Raw genomic sequence first — 20,745 nt, 5'->3', positions numbered from 1 at the left:
CAATCGGCCGAGCATGAACTCTGCCCCTGTCCCACCCCCTCGCGGCTGTCCCAGGGAAAGATCCCTGTTTGCTGCCCCTCTCCCGCCTCCACTGCGTGGCTGTAAACCGGCGGTTACAGTTCTGTAAAGGAACGGGCAAGCAGTCCCAATACTAACAGTCCCCTACCTAATTCAAAGCAGGTCATCATGAGCGACATCACAATCATGAGGATCTCAGACAGCGATAAAGAAAGGATGCTTCGGGAAAGCCTGCAAAGACCAGGGCCGTATGCCGCCATGCTGTGCAAGGCTATGATCCCGGAGTACTTGAGGATCTCCTGGCGCGGAAACATCTCCTACTTCGGAGGACCCAATAAGGCCGCTCTCCCCAGGAACCTGATGAACAGGCTTTCCAATTACCTCCAGGAGAGCTTCCTCGAGATGTCCCTGGAGGATTTCAGCTCTATCCCCGGACATATAGACCGCATTTTAATATAGCTGCACTGGCAGGGACTAAAGAGTGGAGCGGCTTGGGCAGCAGAATCATGCACAACCGGACACTGTTAGATTTTTTTTAAATAGTTAGGACTGAATAGTTAAGCGCCTAGGGCAAACAAATCATGAAAAACACATTGTTCTTATTGTTAATATTCCAGTTCTGTTAAAAATAAATGTTTAGATGTTTAAAACACTTACTGCTTGATCCTTCCCCTGAATCTGTGTCCGGGTTAAATGCTGGGGACGGTTGGTAGGGGATCTCTGTAAGGGTGATGAAGAGATCCTGGCTGTCGGGGAAATCAGCTTGGTAAGCGCTGTCGACTGCCTCGTCCTCCTCATCTCCTTCCTCATCTTCCCCGTCCGCTAACATGTCCGAGGAACCGGCCGTGGACAATATCCCATCCTCAGAGTCCACGGTCAGTGGTGGGGTAGTGGTGGCAGCCGCATCTAGGATGGAATGCAGTGCCTCGTAGAAACGGGATGTGTGGGGCTGGGATCCGGATCGTCCGTTTGCCTCCTTGGTCTTCTGGTAGCCTTGTCTCAGCTCCTTGATTTTCACGCGGCACTGCGTTGCATCCCGGCTGTATCCTCTCTCTTCCATGGCTTTAGAGATCTTCTCATAGATCTTTGCATTCCGTCTTTTGGAGCGCAGCTCGGAAAGCACGGACTGATTGCCCCACACAGCGATCAGATCCAAGACTTCCCGATCAGTCCATGCTGGGGCCCTCTTTCTATTCTGGGATTGCACGGCCATCTCTGCTGGAGAGCTCTGCATCGTTGCCAGTGCTGCTGAGCTCGCCACGATGTCCAAACAGGAAATGAGATTCAAACTGCCCAGACAGGAAAAGGAATTCAAATTTTCCCAGGGCTTTTCCTGTGTGGCTGGTCAGAGCATCCGAGCTCGGACTGCTGTCCAGAGCGTCAACAGAGTGGTGCACTGTGGGATAGCTCCCGGAGCTATTAGCGTCGATTTCTATCCACACCAAGCCTAATTCGATATGGCCATGTCGAATTTAGCGCTACTCCCCTCGTTGGGGAGGAGTAAAGAAGTCGAATTTAAGAGACCTCTATGTCGAACTAAATAGCCTCGTGGTGTGGACGGGTGCAGGGTTAATTCGATGTAACGGCGCTAAATTCGACATAAACGCCTAGTGTAGGCCAGGCCTAAGAGAGGATGTGAAGCTTGAATTTGATGTTGTGAGAAACAGGATGCCACCAAAGGGGCTGATGAAGATTGTGTGACAGAAAAAGGCAACTGCAGTTCTAAGAGGTGGGAGGCCAGAGAGGTAGCAGTAAACAGAAGAAAATGTCTATGGTATAGTGAAGGCTTTTAGCAGTAAGGTAATGAAGAAAGGGCAGACTGTTGATATGAAATGATGAATAAGGAACAGGATTTGAACAGAGACTAGCTATGAGGGAAGAATTAAAGGACAGAGACGAGTCAAAGATAACACCGTGGGGGTGGGCCTGGGAGACAAAAAAAAGGAGAGTGGAATTGTTAATGCTGACTGAGAAGGTAGGTGCTGAAGAAGGAAAAAATGAGCAGACTGAGGTGGCAGGACATCCCTTGGGAGATGTCTGAAAGGCAGCTGGAGATGCAGGACACAACAGGGCGGCTGAGATTAGGGGTGGAAGGTAGATATGGAATCACCCCACACAAGTGGTAGTTGAAACCCTTGGGTGTAGATGAGATTGCTGAGATTGAAGAGGAGGAGGCGGCAGCTGGGAATGGAACCTTGGTGGATGCCAACAGGCCAGAGCTAATGAGAATGGTGCAAGATAAGATGGGAGCTGGAAGAGAAGCGATTTGATAAGGCCAAGAGGTGAGCACGTGGAGCAGTGCTGTGAAAGGCAGCACTAGATCAAGAAGAGCAATCATGCAGAAGTGCTCCCAGGATTTAGCTAGGAATGGCTCATTAGCGACCTTTCTCAGGCTGTTTCAATGGGCTGGAGAGGATGAAATCTAGGCTAGAAGTAATCAAAACTTTGAGAAGAGCAGTGCAGTCAGTTTCTAGTAGCTTGTCCATTATAGAGATGAAATGACAGTGGCACTGATAATTTGTGTGTTAACTGGAGTGGTAAGAAGGCTGCATATCAAAATTAGACAATTTACTGAAATATTACAGTGAAATTTTTTTAAACACATAATTCTCCATGCAAACGCCTAATTCAGAAGTTGTATTTGAGGCAGACCTATAAACAAAGGACCCAAAGAACTTCTTGTTTCTATTCTAAGCTGAGCAACTATATTGATGATACACAGGCATGTGCTATGCAGGAGTTTGAGAAAGTGATTTTATTGAGCACACTGACACTAGAAACTGATACTTCCCCACCAAACACAGTTCTTTTTAAAAACAACAACTATTCACCCTGCACAAAGAAATATTAAGCAAAAAACACAAGTTATGTAACTTATCAATGTATCATTGATTACTCAAAATTCATAAAGGCACCTGTGCAGCCAATAGACCAAATTCAGAAGTGATTTATAAAATGGTGTCAGAGTTAAGACTCTCCCCTTATGCTAATTTACACCCCTTTACATTCAGACTCCCCTAGATCTATTCTCTCCATGTGTTAAGGATTCTGAGTGTAATTTACACCCTAAACAGCTGGATTCTTTAATATACACCATGTTATAATAGCTCCTCAGGGTATAAATTATCTCCACTTTAGACTTCCTGGCACATGGGCAAAGTGAGTGTGAACAGGCCGAAGAAGAATCTGAGCAAAAGGTAGTTTAAATTACTCACCTTATGCATCATATTTGCCTCTGGCCCAATTACAGCTTTACAAACTGTGCTGGTACAAGGCCTACTTGGTGCCTACTGCTTGCTTTTCTCCATTTAATTTTGTATTACCATGAGACAGCTTCTTGCTTCAAAGCCCTGCAGTCAGGCTAAAAAACCCTAAAATCTCCAAGAGCCTCCCATATCAATACGTGTTCCCTGATCCTTGATGGTTTAACGTTTTTCACTCTTCAGCATACAAATTTGCAGATTAAATGGCATTACATAAATCCACAGTGCCCACATACAAAAATTCAAATTTTCAGATAACTAAAGAAAAAAAATATTTCTAATCATTCACAAGCACTTACAGCTTTTTTCATAGGTTCACAAGGAATTTGAGAAATGTTTGTAAAATATATTTAAAGATGCAGGAAGACAATCTTGTGAGTCCCATAACCTTCCAAATGCCTTGCAGAATGGTAATTCAATAGTCTCTGGAGATGCCTTAGTTTTTTTCATTTGGTTCTCAAGCTGAAATATCCTGCTAAAAATTCTCATGGCTTTCCCTAGTAATCATAATTATTGTACTATTTTCTCCTCTTTCCCATACACTCCTTACGTTCAGCTGATCCACAGGTTGTAAATCATTCCATGACTAATTGGAGATTCCCTCTGTATGTTTCAGAGATTTTCCTGGTTTAAAATTACCTACCTTAAACCAAACTTAAAAAAAAACAACCAACCAACTCACCCACCCACAAACCATCTGGCTGATCAGAAATAATTTCCAGCTATGTGGTGTGTCTCTGTCAATGATCTAAACATACATGCTTTAGCCATTTTTAAAAAGAGCTCCTACTCTGCACTCCTTTATTATGGAAAAAAATAACTTATATTTGGTATTCTGCTTTTTCAATTTCCTACACTTTGGTCCCAGTTAAACTCAGAATAAACAGTCTGTATATTTGAAAGACAACTTCAAACTTTGGGGCGCAGGGGCAGAATATCCAACAGAGCAAACACTCCTGTCACAAGGCTGCTCCTTCGAGGAGCAGGGCTTTACATTTCCTAACCAGGCCATACTAGATGAGATAGCATCAATGAACAAAAGGGGTTTATCAAGAAGTACTGTACACATGAGTTGCTTTTTTAATTCAAGAGATTAACAAGGTCACTCGGGTGGTGGTGGTTTTTAAAATAAAAATTACTCACTTATATTTAACAGCCTCACCCAGTTCTGCATATGAGTGCATTGCATAGTGAGAGTATTTCCACGGGCACAAGCCTTGACTACAAATCTAGTCACACTTATGGACAGATTCTCCAGAGCTCAGCAGTCAAGGGATCGATCTCTTTGGAAAATCTGTCCACTTATTTGGGTGCCTAACTATGAACAGCACTTCTTTGGAAAATCGGGCCCTTACTGCAAAACGTGATCACCAGGAAAAAAAAAAAAAAAAACCATGACTATTGCCCTCTCACTAGACTGTTCTTCACAGTACTTTTTCCATTAGTTTGTATTAGGAAATCAGCTTATCTAGCCTATTATTAAATTTCTCAAGTGTTGGGGATTCCACTGCTTCCTGAGGGAGTTCTATTGCATTGAGGCAGGGGATTCCCTGTCTCAAAGGCCTTTTCTGAGGGAGGGAAATCTTTCAACTGCTCACACTGAATAGAAAATTAGTGGACTGATATACTCTGTAGGAAAGATTTTATAGCCACCAAGTCTATTAAAGGTCAAGTGATAATGATGTATACATTGAACAGACTGCAGTATAATGGCCCTATAACAGAGCGCTCACCTTTGCCTATTCACTCTTTAATGTTAATTCTCTTGATACTTTGAGTGATACAGCACAGGATATTAGGCTCACAGTGGCTTTGGTTTTTAAGACCACTTTAAGAGATATTCACTGTTACAATTTGTGTTTTTAAAGTTATGTGATGCACTTAGATATGAGATAGAGGCAATATAAGTTTAAATAAGACAAATAGGGATTCAGAGGATAATTAAAAACACCGCGCATGCCAGTTTAATAAATAATTAGAAACATTGGTTTTCAAGTTGAAGAGATCAAGGCTGTGATGAAACTCATGGGTCTCCATCAAATCAGAGCTGCTATGACTGTAAGCTCCCAGATAGGGTTCTAATTCTTTAGCAGTTTAACCTGGAGATCAGTGAATATATTCAAGCAAACTCCTTGATGAAGGATTTTTAAAGAGAGGAGAATGCAGTAGATAAAGACATGCGCCTTTTTGGGGTTCTAGATTGAAATAACAGGGAATGTTGCAAGTCACTTTACTACAGTTCCTCAGTTTGGAGATAATGTTTATCCACGTTTGTAAGATGCTTTGAGATTGATGCATGAAAAGTGTTATGTAAATTCATACTTGTTAAATATCAACAATGTGCTTGGTGTTGTTTAAAATGATCTCGGCTCAGAAATGCTTAAATCTAAGTGCCTGCTCCTACAAAGACATGCCTGTCATTTAATTCACAATTCGTTGCCCTGAAGCCCTCATTAAGATTACAATCTAAACAATATCAATTTATGATAAAGCTAATATGGAAATATTGTACAGAGAAGTTGTAACAAGTCCTCTGCCCGGCCTTCTTCCTGGGGCCCACTGGCTGCCCCAATAAAGCACAGAGAGGCTTTTCCTTCTGCAGCACCCATGGCTTTATTTACAGACTTCTCCCACCACCAGTGATATACTATATGTAGTTTGCAGGCCTTACAATCTCCACTTCCACCTAGAGCCTGCCCTCCGCCCGGAGACTGACCTTCCCCGGCCATCCCCCCTTCCTTCTGGCTGCCAGCCAGCCTTTATAGCCCTTGAACCCTCAGATTCAGCCAGTTCAGGTGCAGCCAGTTCTAAAGGCCAGGCACCAGCCTTCTCCCCAGCCCCAATCTATTTCCCCTGATTGGGGCTGGCTGAGCAGGGGCTAATTAGGTGCCTCTGCACCAGCACCCTGCTACACACCTCCCCCCTTAAGCTGGTGCCAGGCCTGGTCTTCCTCGGCCTCGCTTTCCTCATCCGGGAATTTTACTCTGGGGTTGGGCCTCCTGCCCAGCTGAGGGATCCCCAGGCACCACCCCATGGGGCTTTGGCATGCCCCACCCACAAAAGGTGCATTTGGTAGGAGGTGGGGCACCCCACATGTCCACACTCACCCAGAGGTCCTCACACCAGTCACATGGTTGGGCCGGCCGCCCCGGAGGCTCCCCTTCCTTTTCTAGTGGGGGTGACGGCTCAGAGCCCGCTGCCCTGAGTCGGCCCCCCGTCTCTGGTCCAGGCCCTCTGTCCCTTTGATGTTGGGCCTCCCCCTGTTGGGTTTCTTCCACCCTCCCTGGAAGGTGGTCCTGCCCGGGAAGCTCACTTTGCTCCTCAGTTACTTCCTCAGGCTCCCTATTTTGGCTTGGTTGTCTAGGCTGCTCGGCTTTTCCCCCTGGAGGTCGTGGGGCCTCCCCTTGCCCCGGGTCCACCTCCACCAGGGTCTTGCCCTCTCTTTCCAGGGTTCTCTTTCCCCCTTTCTTCGACAGTCCCTTCTCCGTGGTCTCTCTCCCCTTCTGGGGAGGGCGCCAGTCCAGCCCCAGGACCACGGGGTAGGCCAACCCCTCTATTACCCCCACCCGCTTCCAGGTAAACCGCCCTTGCACTTCAAGGGGTACCTGGGCCACGGGACAATATTCCCTATCCCCATGGATGCATTCTACTAACATGCGTTCCCCAGGGATGAGCCAATGCGGCTTCACTAAGCGCCGCTGTATAAGGGAGCGAGTGGAGGCTGTATCCACTAGACCCCTCTGGGGCCTTTTCCCAACCCGCACCAGGATAGTGGCCAATCCGTGCCTCTTTTTCCGCCCCCCAGTCTTAATCCATCCACAAAATTCAGCTGCCCCACACTCCATCACCGGGCAATCCCGGCTTTTATGTCCCAGCTGTCCACACCGCCAGCATACGAGCTGCCCCAGGCGGCTAGGGGTCCCCCTGGGCTCCTCCCGTTGCCTGTCTACCGGCTTCACCCCGGCGTGCTCACGGGGTTTTCTGCCCCCCTCTGTGTCCCGCGGGGCTCGATGCTCTCTTGGTGGGAAGTCAGCCTCTGCATACTCCTCCATTCTTTGCACGGCGGCTTGTACGGTGGCCGGCTGATGTCGCCGCACCCAAACCCGCATGCTATCGGGAAGGCACTGGATAAACCCAAGGATCACTTGATCCATTATCTGTCCCACGGTGTGGGCATCGGGTCTCAACCACCGTGTTGCCCAATCTGTTAATTTTTGAGCAAAGGCCCGGGGTCGCATGCCCCCCACCCACCAGGCTGCCCGAAACTTCTGCTGATATTTCTCAGCAGAAAGCCCGAGGCGGTCCAAAATCGCTGCCTTCACAACATCATAGTCCCTGGCTTGGGCATCCGTCAGGGCCATATATGCAGCCTGTGCCTCCCCCGCAAGATAGGGGGCCAGCCGCAGGGCCCAGGTTGTCCAGTCCCATCCCGCACCCAGGGCCACCCGCTCGAAGGTACCCAAAGAGGCATCGGGGTCATCTGCTGGGGCCATCTTACAGAGGCTGAGGCCCGGGTGCCATCTCCCCCAGCAGGACTCACCAGCTTTTGCAGGAGCTGCTGCTGCACTGTCGACTGCTCCTTGATGAAGTCCTGTAGGGCCCTCTGTTGCTCTGCCTGCCAAGTGAGTAGAGCCTGCCTCTCCACCTGGTGGGACTGCTGGAATGACTGCAGTGCTTTCTGCATCTCTGTCTGTTGCTCAGTGAACCACTGCAGGGTGCTCTCCATTGCCGGGTCGCCAAACTGTGTCTTTGGCACTAGATCCCGGACAAGCCCCCACTTGTAACAAGTCCTCTGCCCGGCCTTCTTCCTGGGGCCCACTGGCTGCCCCAATAAAGCACAGAGAGGCTTTTCCTTCTGCAGCACCCGTGGCTTTATTTACAGACTTCTCCCACCACCAGTGATATACTATATATAGTTTGCAAGCCTTACAATCTCCACTTCCACCCAGAGCCTGCCCTCAGCCCGGAGACTGACCTTCCCCAGCCATCCCCCCTTCCTTCTGGCTGCCAGCCAGCCTTTATAGCCCTTGAACCCTCAGGCCCACAGGTGCAGCCAGTTCTAAAGGCCAGGCACCAGCCTTCTCCCCAGCGCCAATCTATTTCCCCTGATTGGGGCTGGCTGAGCAGGGGCTAATTAGGTGCCTCTGCACCAGCACCCTGCTACAGAAGTGCAACTATATTGTTTGTGAATACTTTTCAGTATTAAAATAAATTTACACAAATCTCCCAGACTCAGATCTAGACCCATCTCTGTGAATCTGGGATTTTCTAAAGGAAAAAATATATCACACCTATTTGTTTTTTTAATCTTTTATTATAAACAATCCTGTAGTTTTCAGAATGTGATTGCTACATACTATATAACAAAAACATTCCTAGCTGACCTGATATCAGTTTAAAATTGCTTACATATGTCCTTTGCTATATTAAATCGGAACCAGTGTAAGGAAAATCTTTAATTTTTTTAGGGATTTAGTCTAATACAAGGAAAACACCTTTACAAACATGAAATAGAATTAAAGATACATGTTTCATCATATATACATAAGCAGCTGATGAAACTTGACAGACACATGAGAAATTTTATTTGAACATAAATAGATTTTTAAAAGTAGATTTCTTTCTCATGTATATAACATTATTTTGGTTTCTACACTGAACAAGTTCTTTAAGACAGAAACAAAGACTTCATCCTATGAGAGAGATTCCTGTATATTACTTCGGACATGGGCAATCACGCACATGGGGATGCAAGAAGAAGTGATAGCACATTTATTAATACAGTTTACACAGCAATCCTATACAATGATTTAACTTTTCATTTACATGTGTACAAGTCACCTTTGTAGATGGGATGCCATCTTTGCAATGCCATTGAAAGCAGGCATCTCCCTGAACAGGCTGTATCAGTTCCAGTGTTTGTATAAAAGATAAAGCAAGTGTCAAAAGGCAGCACCACTTGGCTTTCAGAATCAAGGATCTACTGAACTGTGCGTGTAGTGGAGGCAGCGAGGCAAGTATACTGACCTCTTTGGGTTCAAACAGTTCCCAATGTGAAAGGTTAATATGGGACCCTTTAATTCAACTTCTCCTATTTATAAAATGCAGCTGTTACAAACATAATTGCTTTTCTTAGATCCACTGCAAAGCCATACACTTTTGCCCTTCAGCTTTTCTTTAAGCTGCTGCAAGCGTCTGGTTCTTTTCCCCAGAGAGGAGTTTGGCTTTTACATGATCTTTTATGCAACTTAAGCCATTTTTCAAACTGAGGGCTGAATTCAACACAGTTAAATTTGACCCATGAATGTTTCTTTAATGCAGAATCTGGGGGAGCATGGGAGAGGGCAGTACAAAGATAGGGAGAGGCGGTGACCAATTGTCAGAGTGTGGTGAGCCCTCACAGATCCCCTTGTCTTCAGCTGGATTTGTGGGTGCTCAGCACTTCTGAAAATTAGGCCTAAAGTCTTGTGGGAGTCTGTAAGGGGTCCACTTTGTTTTAGGCACTATAGTGTGAAAGGAAAGGCCCTGGTTTGGCTGTTCAGTTCTTTGTTTTAACCGTGAAAATGTCCTTTGTTCCATTAAAAACCAATGCCTGAAAGGCATTTAGACAAACTAGAAAATGAGGTGCAGGTAATGCCTTTTAAGACCTGCCACAGTGTTTAGACAAATGCCACTAGCAAATTCCACCCAAATGTCACCAGCTTAAAACACGTTACCAAGAGAATCAACGGATTACACACATCCATATTCATACCAGACAGTCTGCTGGTCCCCATGGGGATCTGGAGATCCAGGAGTGCTCCTGGAGCTGCCCCCTCTGTTGGATTCCTCTATTCCCCCTGCACCAGTGTGGCCTTCTGGTGACCTACTCTGGCATTTGGTAATGAGGGCATCACTCCGACTTTGCCCTTGGGTAACATCGCCCTCACTGTTACTAGAGGCAGCTCTGACAGGAGTCACGGTGGCCACTTCCCCGGAGCGTGGGGCTGGCTTGGATTTGACTTTAGCCGGTGCATATTGTGTGGGTGAATAGTGTTGCCCAGGCACTGCACTCACTCGTTCCTGCTGCTGCACATTGTTGGCACCGGCAGAGGCAGAAGACTGATGAAACGAAAGAGGCCTCTCCTCCTTTGGAGGTGCCAGAGAAAGACGTCTCACGTCAAGCTGCCGACAACGGGAATCGACAGCTTGCAAGGTGCACGCTGCCTTTGCAGACTGTGGTCTGTCTCGTACAGTAGCATGAGAGCCCGGGGGCACAGACAGCCGCAAGGTCTGACTGCCAGAGTCTTTGCCTGCACGAACATCTGCACCCAGCTTCTGAGGGCTCTCCTGTCTGTATGTCTCTGGGCCTGTGGCTCTCAGGAGGTCTGCAGAGGCCAGACTAAAGGCTCTGCTCAGGGAGGCATTCCTCTGGCTCATCGTACTGGTCTGCTGCGGTTGTGCCATCGGCCTCAGCCCACTAAGCGGCTGATGTGGTGGTGTGGGAGGAAGTTTAAGAGATCCTGTGGCGTTTGCCAGCGCCTCAGATTCAGCTGGTCTAAGGTTGGGTTTGACATAGTGTCCAGGTTTAGCCACTCTCCCCTCTTCACTGGCGATGGTCATTTTTATAGTTGGTGACACATAGCTGGTAGGCGTCTTAGCTGTCTCCTTTCTACCTGGCTGACCCAGCTGGTTCCCAATAGGAGGGGGTTCATTTGCTTTTCTAAAATAATCACTCAGCAAGTCATCTCTGCTACTGGAAGTGTCCTATGGGGAGAAAATATATACATGGCACATTAATGGCAATACTGTTATAAGGAAAATGTGTTTAGCGAGCACTTTTCCTCTCAAGGATGTCACAACATAATTCCACACATCAAGCAACCCAGGGATCAACACAAAGTAACTGTATGACAGAGAGCACTTGGCACTATGTACAACATGCCTCACCTTCAAAGTGCTTTACGCACTAATTGGTGTGTCAGTGTCAACTTTTGAGGGACCCTCAACATCTTATATAAAACCACTTATTTCATGCCTATAGCGGAGAGCACTGGGGGAAAAGAGTATCTAAATGTAGATCAATGAGTTACATGATGATCAAAATTAGATTGTGACAGCCTTATTTGCCAGTTTAATTGTCACCAGTTAAAGAAATTCATCTTGATAGCACCCTGGGCTGCAGCTCTTTTGCTTCATTTAGTATCGGCCAATTTAGTGCACATCAGTGATAGAGTGTTTGTCGTTTCTAGAATGCAGGCTGTTCTGGACAACACCTTGTTCCAATATTAGTGAAACAACAGGAGATTACTCTAAGTGGAGATGTGCTAGCAGCCTACTATAGGGCAATTTCATTGGGCTTGGGTTTTTTTGGACCAAGACCAACATACTGCGTGTGTTAAATGCTGTATGTACAATAGATGAATGATTGATCATCCAGAAATTAATATGCAATATTCTGAAGGCAAATAATTAACCTGGCCACAAAAGAAAATATACAATAAATGCTTAATGGAGATGGACTCATGCAAAACATACGGATGACACTATCAACTGCTGTTGAGATATTAGTACAAGGCATGCTGTGAATAGTTAATGGACGTGTTAGTTATAAAAAGAATGTGCTGAAACAACCTGATGTACAGACGCTCCCCGGGTTATGCAAGACCCGACTTACGCAAATCCGCACTTACGGAAAAAGTTCCGTAAGCTAGAAATAGGAGGGCTTTTTGCGTAATGGTCAGAGATACGTTTCCGACTTCGGCAAAATTCGAGTTACGCAAGGCGTTCCAGAACGGAATGCTTGCGTAAGTCGGGGAGCGTCTGTGCTTCATTTCTTTGCTCTTCTCTAGGGAAGTATGTCATGGTTTAATATATCTTTTCATTTCACTAGAGTTTACAGAGAAGGTTACATCCAGTAGCAAAACCCATTTTGCTCATAGTAAATAGTAATAGTTATAAAACGGCAGCTCATGATAATTCCTTACTGTGTCAGAAGCATTCCAGGTTCAATCAAATGCTAAGAGCCTGGGTTATTTTTTTATGTTAGTCTAAATCTCTGTAGTGCATGTTAAAATTAGAGGGCCACCATATTGTGCTATTACAATCCTCCCAACAAACAGGGGCTCATGCGCAACACTAGAAATACTTTAGGGATCATTAATATGAGTAATTTGGCTACTTTAGTTTTTAAAGCTGCTTCTAGTTTTTAAACTAAAGTAGCGATGAAACATTAAAACAAGCTTCCATAGGCATTAATGTGCTTGCAGGCTGGAGTGAGGGGTGAGCTGTTAACTGCACAGTGATAGCAATGGATACCCTGGGGATATACAGCGAAGTTGCTCTCCTATTCCCCCTGCCAGTTCTGTGCCTCAGACTGTCACGACACGAATGACTGAGGACTGGTTCGACTGAACGCGAAGGTTCCTGATGGAGGGAATGAGATGGGAAATGGCAAGAGGGATACAGTGCATCAGCCTCTAACAGAAATTGGTGCAATGAGATAATTTCGGTCTCATTTAAGCTGTGTCGCCGCTGAAAAGGAACAAGGATGACAGAAAGAATGAAAATGGAGACATGATCACATGGTTACAGACAACAAGTGTTTTGCATTCAACTAATTTACCCCTAGGGACTCAGAACAAGGGACTACGATACATTTTAAAAGGTTTGTCTGAAACATTGAGGACCAAAATTCGCTGACGTCATAAGAAGGTGGGACTCCAATGACATCAGTAATGCTACTGGGCTGTTGATGTACCATTAACTTTCACTCACTTATGCCAGCAGTGAATTTGGTCTGAAGACATCAACATGTTTTGTACTGCGACATTTCACGTGACTGGTATGCATCATCACTAAGCGATACAAGACATTTACAAACAAATGCATATTATTTCCTACAAAACATCTTTAACTGCACAGTGAAATATTGCAGCATTGATTTCACCAACAGCACAACAGTACCACATGGTTCATAGAAACAGATAACACAATCCAGGGGAACAGAGACTTCCCTCCCTCAAATCTTTAATAAAATCCTCCTGAAAAAACTGGATCATAAGATTTTTTAAATAGAGCAGACCTTCTTTAAGATGCACACTTTATAATTCAATTAATGGTGGTTGTCAAGCTTTAGTTTTCGGCAGAGATTTAGCAGCCGAGAACTGTATCAAAGGCTAGGATGATTAAAATTTAATTCTGCAGAATACTGCACAGTAGTTACTAGTTCACAAATAATTAAAACTCACCTAAAGTTAGAGCTGGTGGAATAATGGGAAAGTTTAATCACAAAGAATTACTGGATGAAAAAAATACCAATATTCCAACAAATATCACTTACAATGAATTATTTCACTAGCTCTAGCTACAAATATAAAAATAAACTAACAGGATATTTGTGATGTATTATCCTGAGGTTTTTTGTGGAGGTTGTTCGCTTAAATACTGATTTGCAAAATTCATAGCTCACAATGAGTTTTGTGTAGCTCGAAGGCTTCTCTCACCCAGAAGTTGGTCCAACAAAAGATATTACCTCACCCACCTTTTCACTGTAATGAGTCTCACAGTCATTAGTGAGGATCGCACTGTATTTCACTGTATTGGGGATTGGTCCTGCTTTGAGCAGGGGGTTAGACTAGATGACCTCCTGAGGTCCCTTCCAACCCTGATATTCTATTCTCTATGCTCCTATTTCTTATTTGTCACTTCCCTGTCAGATCAGCTTGGAATATTTTCATGTCACCTGAGATAGCTATAGTTTTATTTTACGTACACTCGATGGGGATAACTTGTTGGTCTCTTCCAGAAACTCTTCCAAAGTCACCATGTCACTGCCAGGAGAAGCAGATCGCTGCCTGCCAGCATAGGATTGGCTTGGGTTACTCCTCTGAGGTATGTCATAAGAAATCGAGCCATTCCTGTGAAGGGAGGGGTCTTGTCTGTTGTTAGAGCTGAAGATGGCAGAAGTGGAATGACAGATGTAGCTGTCTCTGGGCAAGGCAGGTGTGTCTCTACTTGGCACCATATCTTCACTGCTGAGGCTCTCAGCTCTGCCGTAGATACGATCTGAAGAACCTGAGGAGGGGAAAAAGCAACATTAAAAACACTTATTTTCCTCTATTTTAGAAGAATGTCAACTCCCTACTGAGGTAGGTATGTATGATTCAGTTCCTTTTCCATGCTGAATATGTCAACTAAAATTGGATTTTACAATCATTATTTCCTCCTCCCCAAAACCATATGAAATCAGAGCTTCAGAATACCAGGAACAGTACATATTCCAGAGCTTCAAAAAGGAATCCAGTTAAATGAGCCGAGGTACTTGTCCCCAGAACAGCAGTAAGAAGTTCTACTTCATGAGCCAGATTCTGAGCCATAAACAGAAGAGCACACAATAAAAGTCAGCTTTGCACTACCTTGATCTCGGGGCTGGTGTGTGCAGGGCCAGTCCTCAAGTACAAAGTACAGCAGCCTTGATGCTCCTCTAAATTACGCTGGTTGCTAATGGTCCTAAGGAGCTGAAACAGCTGCCAGGGGGTTGGTACAGTGTGGTAGTGTCCTGGCCACATCCCTTCCTATGGCCACACTCTTTGCTAGCAGCAGGGATAACAGTTGAGCCTCTGTGTCAGCTCTGTGGCACTAAAAGAGCCTCCTAGCCCTGGCATTGTGCCAACTTGAGAGCCACAATGTGCCAGTGAGGCAGCACAAAGTGGTTTCACCACGTTTAGCCTAATATGTTAATCCTTGTTAATAGACAGAACTCTAGCAATCTAGAGAGCATAGAATCATAGAATATCAGGGTTGGAAAGGACCTCAGTAGGTCATCTAGTCCAACCCCCTGCTCAAAGCAGGACCGATCCCCAACTAATTCATCCCAGCCAGGGCTTTGTCAAGCCTGACCTTAAAAACCATTAAGGAAGGAGATTCCACCACCTCCCCAGGTAACCCATTCCAGTGCTTCACCACCCTCCTAGTGAAAAAGTTTTTCCTAATATCCAACCTAAACCTCCTCCACTGCAACTTGAGACCATTACTCCTTGTTCTGTCATCTGGTACCACTGAGAACAGTTTAGATCCATCCTCTTTGGAACCCCCTTTCAGGTAGTTGAAAGCAGCTATCAAATCCCCCCTCATGCTTCTCTTCTGCAGACTAAATAATCCCAGTTCCTTCAGCCTCTCCTCATAAATCATGTGCTCCAGCCCCCTAATCATTTTTGTTACCCTCCACTGGACTCTTTCCAATTTTTCCACATCCTTCTTGTAGTGTGGGGCCCAAAAAGCATGTTTATCTTACGAAGTTGTGCACAGAGTGAGAATGCTGGAGAACTGCTTGTATATACAGACAGAGTTTAAATCTGGACTTTCATCCATCAGAATACCCCAAAGTGATGCCTTTGATATGGCAGAAGAATTGGTCTCTCTCTCTGTCCTAAAATTCATGCCCCATTAGTCATGATCATGCTTTAAAAAAATCATTCTTGCTAACATTGTTTCAAGTCTCTGTGGTAGCCAGGCCCCTGCTCAGGTAACAAAACCATGTTATTTGTTCTAGCCCAACTGGAAAGAAAAGAAAATGCTTTGCATGCAATTCAATTTCATTTCCTATTCGTCAGAAGGCATCTCAGCTATGAAAATATCTTACCTTTCAAGTTGAGAGGTGAACTACTGCTGGATGCATTTCGACTGCTCTCTAAACTATTTGGCTTGGAAACTGTAAAGAAAGAGGAATATTAAGTTCATGAGCACATAAGGTCTGGACAAAACGTAACATTTTCAAAAATGCCTATGTGACTTAAGAGCCTAAGTTCCACTGACTTTCAGTGAGACTTAGGATGCTAAATGCCTAAGTGACTTTTGAAAATATGACTGGCACTTTTGAAAATTTTACCATAATGTGATGTACATCAAGTGAGAAACACAAATCAACCCTGTTCTTCCTTTGTCAGGTGTTTAAGAACATCTCATTTTCTTACTATCATTTTGTGCAGAGAAATGTATTCTTCTGTTTGCTTCTACAGTAATTAGGTTTGCCACAAAGAGAAATTTTAATGATGAAAAGGGCTAATGTGATGTTATGTTTGATATACTAAGGTAGTTTTTATTGGTCCAACTATGAAACATGCATTTTTATTTAAAACGTTAAGTTTTCTCTTTCTTCTCCTCTATTTTCAAGTTCCTTTTTAGAGGTGAGCTAGTGAATTTTTAGTGCTGTTAACCAGCTTGCAAATTCAAACTCCTCCAGGAAGGCACTTATTACCCAGTGCTGCTGCTACCACCCCCGAAGAAATCTACTACGGCTGATTCCTTCCCTCCCTGTTATATGCAAATATTGATCTTAAAAATCAGTGCATGCACCTGTATTGCATGCACTGAACATGCTGCTGCTGAGGCAGGTCAGTTTGTCTTGATTAGGAATTTCTTCTTCTTTTTTAAGTTTCATTGGGAAATAATGCATTTTTTAAAAAAATCTTAAGATAAAAATAAAACATTTGGATCCAAAACCCCGAAGAAATTAATAATGAATAATTTCAGATCATTTTATAATCCAAGTTTAACTATAATGGCCTATGAGGGTTTGTTTAGACATTATGAAGCAGGCCCCAATATAGGGGGTTAGTGTAATCTTACATTCCATAAACTTACCATGTTGTCTGTTTCTTGAAAACTCTACCTCAGGGGATTGGTCACAAAGATTATCCTCTGAATTATATCCTGGAAAGAATATAAAATGTAGTAGGTAACATTAAGTTTAGGAAGGTCAATCCCACAGATTTGCCTCGAACAGACCATTACAGTATAAGTGGAAGAGCCTGTTGAGTGACTTTATAAAGGTTACACGGGAGAAGTATCCATCTCTTTGGCCACCATTTTGAATCAATGGGCCCACAGTCAAGTTGAGTTGGAGGGAAAGACTAGTGCATTGTAATGCGACCTCCCACATGATAGCTTTGCTAGTGTAAAGAAGCCCTATAACTAGGGCCCTACCAAATTCACAGTCCATTTTGGTCAATTTCACAGTCATATGATTTCATGATTTCAGCTATTTAAATCTGAAATTTCATGGTGTTGTAACTGTAGGGATCCTGACCAAAAAAGGAGTGTGTGGGGGAGTTTGTAAGATTATTGTTGGGGGGTTGCACTACTCAGGGCCGGCTCCAGGGTTTTGGCCGCCCCAAGCAGCCAAACAAACAAACAAAAAAGCCGCGATCGCGATCTGCGGAGGCAATTCGGCGGGAGGTCCTTCGCTCCGAGCAGGAGTGAGGGACCGTCCGCCAAATTGCCGCCGAACAACTGGACGTGCCGCCCCTCTCCGAAGTGGCCACCCCAAGCACCTGCTTGGTAAGCTGGTACCTGGAGCCGGCCCTGGCACTACTGCTACCCTTACTTCTGTGCTGCAGCTGGCAGTGGTGTTGCCTTCAGAGGCTGGGCAGCTGGAGAGTGGTGACTGCTGGCCAGGACCCCAGTTCTGAAGGCAGCACCGCCACCACCAGCAGTGCAGAAGTAAGGGTGGCATGGTATGATATTGCCACCCTTATTTCTGCGCTGCTGCTGGCGGGGCACTGCCTTCAGAGCTGGGCACCCGGCCAACAGTCGCCACTCTCTGGCCGTCCAGCTCTGAAGGCAGCCCAGAAGTAAGGGTGGCAATACCATGACCCCCCTAAAATAACCTTGCGATCCCCCTGCAACTCTTTTGGGGCAGGACCCCCAATTTGAGAAACGCTGGTCTCCCCCATGAAATCTGTATAGTATAGAGTAAAAGCATTCAAAAGACCAGATTTCATGGTCTGTAACACGTTTTTCATGGCCGTGAATTTGGTAGGGCCCTACCTATAACTTATCAAAGGGACCACTGTGTTACAGCTAGAGCCCTGCGTGGATACAAAAATGTGGATCCGCATCCAATCCTCATCCACCAGAATCAACATACAGCCAACCCACGATCCACTAGCCTTCTTGCAAGGGCTAGCGATGGGGAGGGTGGAGGAGGGAGCGGAGATGAGCGAGCGGGGGGTGGGGTCGGCACAAGGACGGGGACTGGGGGTAAGGGGCGGTGCAGGGCCGGGGTCTTGAGGAGAAGGGACGGTGTGGGGGTTGGAGGGAAGGGGCGTCGCATTATGTGCTGCTCCCGGGGGCTCGCAAGTGATGGCAGCAGCAGTACGTGTTGCATCAAGTGGGGCGAAGGGGTGAGGCGCTGGGGCCCTGCCTGCTCCAATCCCTGTAGCCGGAGCCAGCGGGCCAGGAGCGTGGCCAGTGCTGTCAGGACGAGTCATGGTGGGGACGCTGGCGCTGCCCGAGGGACCCGAGCTGCTGGACAGGAAGCAGCGCAGCGAGTGGGTGCTGGAGAGCCCTGACTCTGGACTGCCACCCAATCCCAGCCACTGGCCGCTGGTCCCAAGCACACTGTACCCCTCGGGCTGCCCATTTGGATACTGCAGGGCGGGCGCCGCCAGCGAGTAGAGCCCTGCGCGGTTGTATCCGCATCCGATCCACTATCCACAAAAATGGTCCGTGGAGATCTACATCCGGGGATTCGGCTATCCACAGATATGAAGCGGATATCCATGGATTTGCAGGGCTCTAGTTATAGCATGTGCTGAGCTTCTGTAACTGTAGAAGGCCTATTATGTTCCTTGCAGTATCTGTTATGATGGGAGGTCACATTACAGTGAAGTGGGGGCTCCAAGTACTGGGAGTTGGACTAGCTGTAGATAGACTAAATACTAGCTTACACAACACACCTTTGGGTTTGCTTTGGTGCCTGGAAGTGGGAGTAGAACTTGAAGTGGTCAAATGGATGGCTGAGGTAGAGTAAGTTCTGGAACCCAGCTCCACGCAGTGCTTAGTAGCAGAGTCTGCTGAATTTTCAACATTATCATTGCTGCCTCCACGTTGGGAAATTCGGTTTTGTTTTAGATCCATTAATGCTGAGTAGGGGAGAAAGAGGTAAATAAATGAGGCAATAGAGGACAACACAATCAAACATGTATCTATCCACTTTCATATAGACACAACAAGCAGGCACACACAAAAACGCACAACAGAGGCGCTAGTTTTGCAAGCTTTTCAAGAACCAGTTCCCTCTTGGGGAAGAGATTTCTGTAACCAGTTTTGCAATCATATGTCTGCTCACTAGGGAGCTTAGGAGTGACAAGGGCTCATTTAGTGTCAGTAGGAAGGTTGTTTTTTATACATGCAACACATATTGTGAAAGGAAGAGGATAGACATGGGAGCAAAGACATGAAAGCAGAAAAAATAAGTGGGATATGAAATGCCTTAAGGTACATTTTATAAGCACTTGCTTCAGTAATAAAAGGGAATAAAGCTTTGATATACTGACAAGTCAAAGTCATATTCAAAACAAAGGTTCCTGATTTTAAAATCACCTAACAGGATTCATGCGAAGATATAATCTCTGTCCATACAGAATTCTGCTGTGATAAGAGCTCAGACTCTCCAGAGGGTTTAAACTCTCCTCCTTCAATGCACTGATTTCTTAAACAGCATTTTGGGATAACAACAAATACTGCCTGCTAAAATATTAAACACCCCTAGATGGACAGAAAGGCTTTTTTCCAGTGATGAGGTGGAATGTATTAAAACCCCCAAATTAACACAGCTGATACACATTTTAAGGCTCAAATAAAACAGAGCGAAATGTAAAGCCTTCATTTTAGAAAACAGCCTTGATGAGAAGCAAGATTCTGGTTTCCTAAATTTTTCTGAAGTGAGGTTAATTAACGGTAATTAGATACTGAAAACAAAGCAGAACAAGGCGGTCAAAATAAACAGCTGGCAGGGACAAAACAAAACTGGTTAGTTCAAAGGCACAGGGCAGCAACAAAAATGTAGTAGAGAAGGTGGACTAGGGTACTATTGGGTTATGCTGTTTCTGAAAGTTTCTCTCAGAAAAACAAATGTCTTTTATAGCAGAGGTAGTCTGTGTGTGCTACTACAGCATGGGGTCTGCACCATTTTTACTCTCTCCCACTTTTTATAAGTTTATAGCACAGCCATAAAAATTGTTATGGGCTAAAACTTGCCATGCAAGTCGATATTTCAAATTGCCTTTGAAAAATGAATTTAGTGCCTTTCAAAGATGCTGAATTAATAGCCCTGGAGACTGATGCTCTCTGTTAATCCAAAGAACAGGTAGTGACAGTGCAAACTTCTCTATGCTGCTATACCAGTGTGCTCAGCTCTGGTATGAAGGAATCACCTCTAGGAGAGAAAGGGGAGTTTGGCCTCTCTGCTGAGGATGACCACAAGGGCACCAACTGTGATATGGACACTTGTCCAACAGGAAGTGGATTGTGACCATGAGTTCGTTTCACAAGCCACCAAATAGCAATGACTATTAGATGGTAAGGAGTTTGGGCAACTAAAAGAGATCAAATCACCTTTTTTGACATAAAAACACACTCAAAAGCCAAATTCTCAGAGGCTCAGATCTTACCCCCCCCCCCAACTTATAAAACTTCTAAA

The 20,745-nt window shown here is 45.3% G+C and overlaps 1 protein-coding gene across 1 annotated transcript in view; it reads right to left on the bottom strand.

Moving 5' to 3' along the window:
- Nucleotides 1-10,013: 10,013 nt before the first annotated feature.
- The window catches only part of CCDC88C (coiled-coil domain containing 88C), a 126,949-nt gene continuing 116,217 nt past the window's right edge, over nucleotides 10,014-20,745 (bottom strand). The window contains exons 26-30 of the mRNA XM_065402640.1: nucleotides 19,001-19,186; nucleotides 16,905-16,973; nucleotides 15,904-15,972; nucleotides 14,035-14,336; nucleotides 10,014-11,027 (exon numbers count right to left, since the gene is read on the bottom strand). Coding sequence (XP_065258712.1) covers nucleotides 10,014-11,027; nucleotides 14,035-14,336; nucleotides 15,904-15,972; nucleotides 16,905-16,973; nucleotides 19,001-19,186 — 1,640 coding nt within the window. The remainder of the gene's footprint in view (nucleotides 11,028-14,034; nucleotides 14,337-15,903; nucleotides 15,973-16,904; nucleotides 16,974-19,000; nucleotides 19,187-20,745) is intronic.

Source organism: Emys orbicularis, chromosome 4 (assembly GCF_028017835.1).
Source record: "Emys orbicularis isolate rEmyOrb1 chromosome 4, rEmyOrb1.hap1, whole genome shotgun sequence".
NCBI lineage: Eukaryota > Metazoa > Chordata > Testudines > Emydidae > Emys > Emys orbicularis.
The sequence above is the reverse complement of the archived record's forward strand: the minus strand, read 5'-3'. Positions and strand labels throughout refer to the sequence as shown.